The sequence below is a fragment of the Sipha flava genome, unplaced genomic scaffold (assembly GCF_003268045.1).
Source record: "Sipha flava isolate LNK unplaced genomic scaffold, YSA_version1 309_pilon_pilon, whole genome shotgun sequence".
Taxonomy (NCBI): Eukaryota; Metazoa; Arthropoda; class Insecta; order Hemiptera; family Aphididae; genus Sipha; species Sipha flava.
Window position 1 is genome coordinate 549079 of NW_020272988.1, and position 2923 is coordinate 552001.

At 39.2% G+C, this 2923-nt stretch overlaps 1 protein-coding gene across 1 annotated transcript; it reads left to right on the top strand.

The window, feature by feature from the left end:
• The first annotated feature begins 340 nt into the window (after window positions 1-340).
• Window positions 341-2671, top strand: LOC112686458 (2-phosphoxylose phosphatase 1). Its single transcript, XM_025558732.1, has 3 exons — window positions 341-694; window positions 950-1120; window positions 1192-2671. The coding sequence occupies exons 1-3, from the start codon at window positions 604-606 to the stop codon at window positions 2391-2393; spliced, it is 1464 nt and encodes a 487-aa protein (XP_025414517.1). The 5' UTR covers window positions 341-603; the 3' UTR covers window positions 2394-2671.
• The last annotated feature ends 252 nt before the right edge of the window (window positions 2672-2923 follow it).

Genomic DNA, 2923 nt, shown 5'->3' on the forward strand with positions numbered 1-2923 from the left:
ATGTATTAAGGCAATTTAGATTGCAATGTGTTAGCAGCTGTGAGTGAAATTAAAATTTGGCAACAAAAATTTAGAGGTATTAAATTATATATTATATATAATACAATATAATTATATATATTAAATTGTATTAAATTTGTTTTCGATATCGCGGAAAATCAAACGATATCGATATTAAAAAAAAAATGTTGTTGTTGAGAAGCTTAACATTTATCATCAACGCGTTTTAATGCAATTTTAATGCAATTTGTTGGAACAATAATTGTAACAAAAATAAATGTTTGATTAGCTTATCAACTTTTATCGCTTCACCGATATCGTTTCCGTTTTCGATAACGGACCAACTGATAATGGGGTAACGCGCTTAGCGGCAGCATCGACGGCAACGGTGTTCTGCACTGGCCGCGGTTCGAGTCGGCAGTCGGTTCGGCTGTCCAACGGGTGGCCGCAAATGGACGAACCGCACGAACGGTCGGCAACCGGACGGCGGGCGGACAGCGGTTCGATGTGTGCGGCGATGGCGACGTCCTCGCGACGCGGACGTCCGGTGCGCCAGTGGTGACCGTACGACATCCGTCTACGTTACCGGGTCGCCAGTGTCCGATGGCCAACGTTCAGCCCGCGACCGTCCGGAACATGGCCCGGCACCGGTATCTGGTCTACCTGATCTTGTGGCTCTGCGTCTTCTTTCCAGGTAACGTGCGCCGTGCCCGAGCGTATCGCGCGACCCGTTCTGTGCGGTGCGCACACAACCGTGAACCGTGTCCGTAGCGTGTACCGCGAAACTTGAGTGTACGAACAATTGTTTACGTATCATTTATTGTTCTACGGTTTATTGAGAACGTATTGCGCCCGCGGTACGAACGATTGCAAACTTTAGGCTTCGAACGAGCCGTACGCCCCCACACGGTTCTGCGTTTCATTGCTTACACCGCGTTTGTTGTTTCAGTGCTGTACTTCAAGATTTCCAACCGCCCCGCGCCCGACAGGAAACCTGTGAACGTGTCGGTGGTTACCGTTGCTAAGCGCATCCGGTCGGTGTCCAAGATCGATTACAAGGACCTGGCTAAAGTGTGCAATCCTCCTCGAGCGATTAAACACGGTGTCGAGGGAGATATTGGTACTTGAACTGTTAATCATTTTGCTTCTACAGCGTATGGTAAAGTATTATTTTATTTTGTATTCCATCAGGTTCGTTGAACAACAGTCTTACCATCCAAGGGGTGATAATTCTGACCCGTCATGGGGACCGGGGACCAATGAATCATGTCAGAAATATAGCTAACATCGATTGTGGTATAGCACCTGATCAGGAGTACAGTGATTATGTGACATTCTTGCAAAATATATTTTTTAACATGTCCTTACAGTTTTTAGGCCCTTTTCACGGTTATCCATTATATCCATCGCGAAATAATTGTTCTATTAGTCAACTAACACCTGTTGGTGTGTCTCAAATGCTTAAACTTGGACGTACATTACGTTCTGTGTACTCTTCCTTACTCAGCGTTTCTACTTCTGACGACATAATAATATATAGTACCAAGTATAGACGTACTTTTCAGAGTGCATTAGCGTTTGCATATGCAATATTGTCACCAGACATTATGCCTAAAATTACATTTATGGAAAGCGATAGTTACAGTTATTGTTTTGACCATTGTGCTTGTTATAATGTCAACAGCTTATTGATGAAAATCAAACAGTCTTCAGAAAAGCGATTGAAGAGTCGTAGAGCTGTGGAGAAGATGTTCAAACATATGCATAATATATTACACTTGATGTCTAGTAGTGTACGGGTGGACCCATACTTACTGAGAGATTCGATTATGACATATATATGCCATGGAGCGCACCTGCCTTGCTACCAGGATGATTGTATAACAATTGACAATGTGCATCAGTTATTTGGCTACCTGGATTGGGATTTGAAACGGTATGCTAAACATGGACTGCTGCAGAAGTATGGACTTCTCAAGTCATATGGTTTTGCCTTAAATGTGGCCATGAACCTACTTAAAATGGTGTCGGAAGGTAAACCTCATTTGGTCCTGTACTCTGGTCATGATTTGACTGCTCAGTATCTGTTAGCTGCGTTTGGTGTACTCAACGCCCAAACCATGTCACCACACTATGCTTCCAGACTTGTATTTGAAGTGTATCGAAACAATACAGTTGACACGACATTTCCTGGCAAGGACTTCTACTTCAGAGCTATTTTCAATGGTAAAGACGTGACCCGATCAGTGGTTTTCTGCAATGATCATGGTGGAGCCTGGCAAGATACTGTTTACTTATGCCCTATAGAATCTGCCATAAGATTTATACATGATGATTACTTCACCATATTTAATTCATCCAACTATAAAGAAGCTTGTGGAATGCACCCATGAGGCTATTACTTAATATTTCACTTTTAAATATGTTATATCTAAATTGTCACTATATGATTTTGTATCATAACATTTGTGTAAGCATTCTCAAACTATTTTCATCTTACTGTTGATGTGTTAATTTGTCAAACATTGAACATTATTCAGCACTATTTCATTGAGAAATATTCAATAAGAACTTTGATCTTAATTAAAATAATAATTACTTGATCTCTATTAGACACATCTGCATGTCATGTAATGGAAATAAATTTAACTATGAGACTATTAAATGTTAACAGTTAAATATATACCTTTATATTTATATTCATACTTATAAAATTAATATGTGTCTTAATTGTACCTACAAAACTATCAATATTTTATTGTTTTAATGTTATTTGTATGCCGTTAGGTCATACAGTATAACATTAACATAAAATATGTATTTTTTCTAGTTTATTGTCATTTATCTGAAATTTATTTTATTCTTGTGATTAATTTTATATTTTTTATACCATATTATTTATTTATTGTACTGTTTAAGTTAA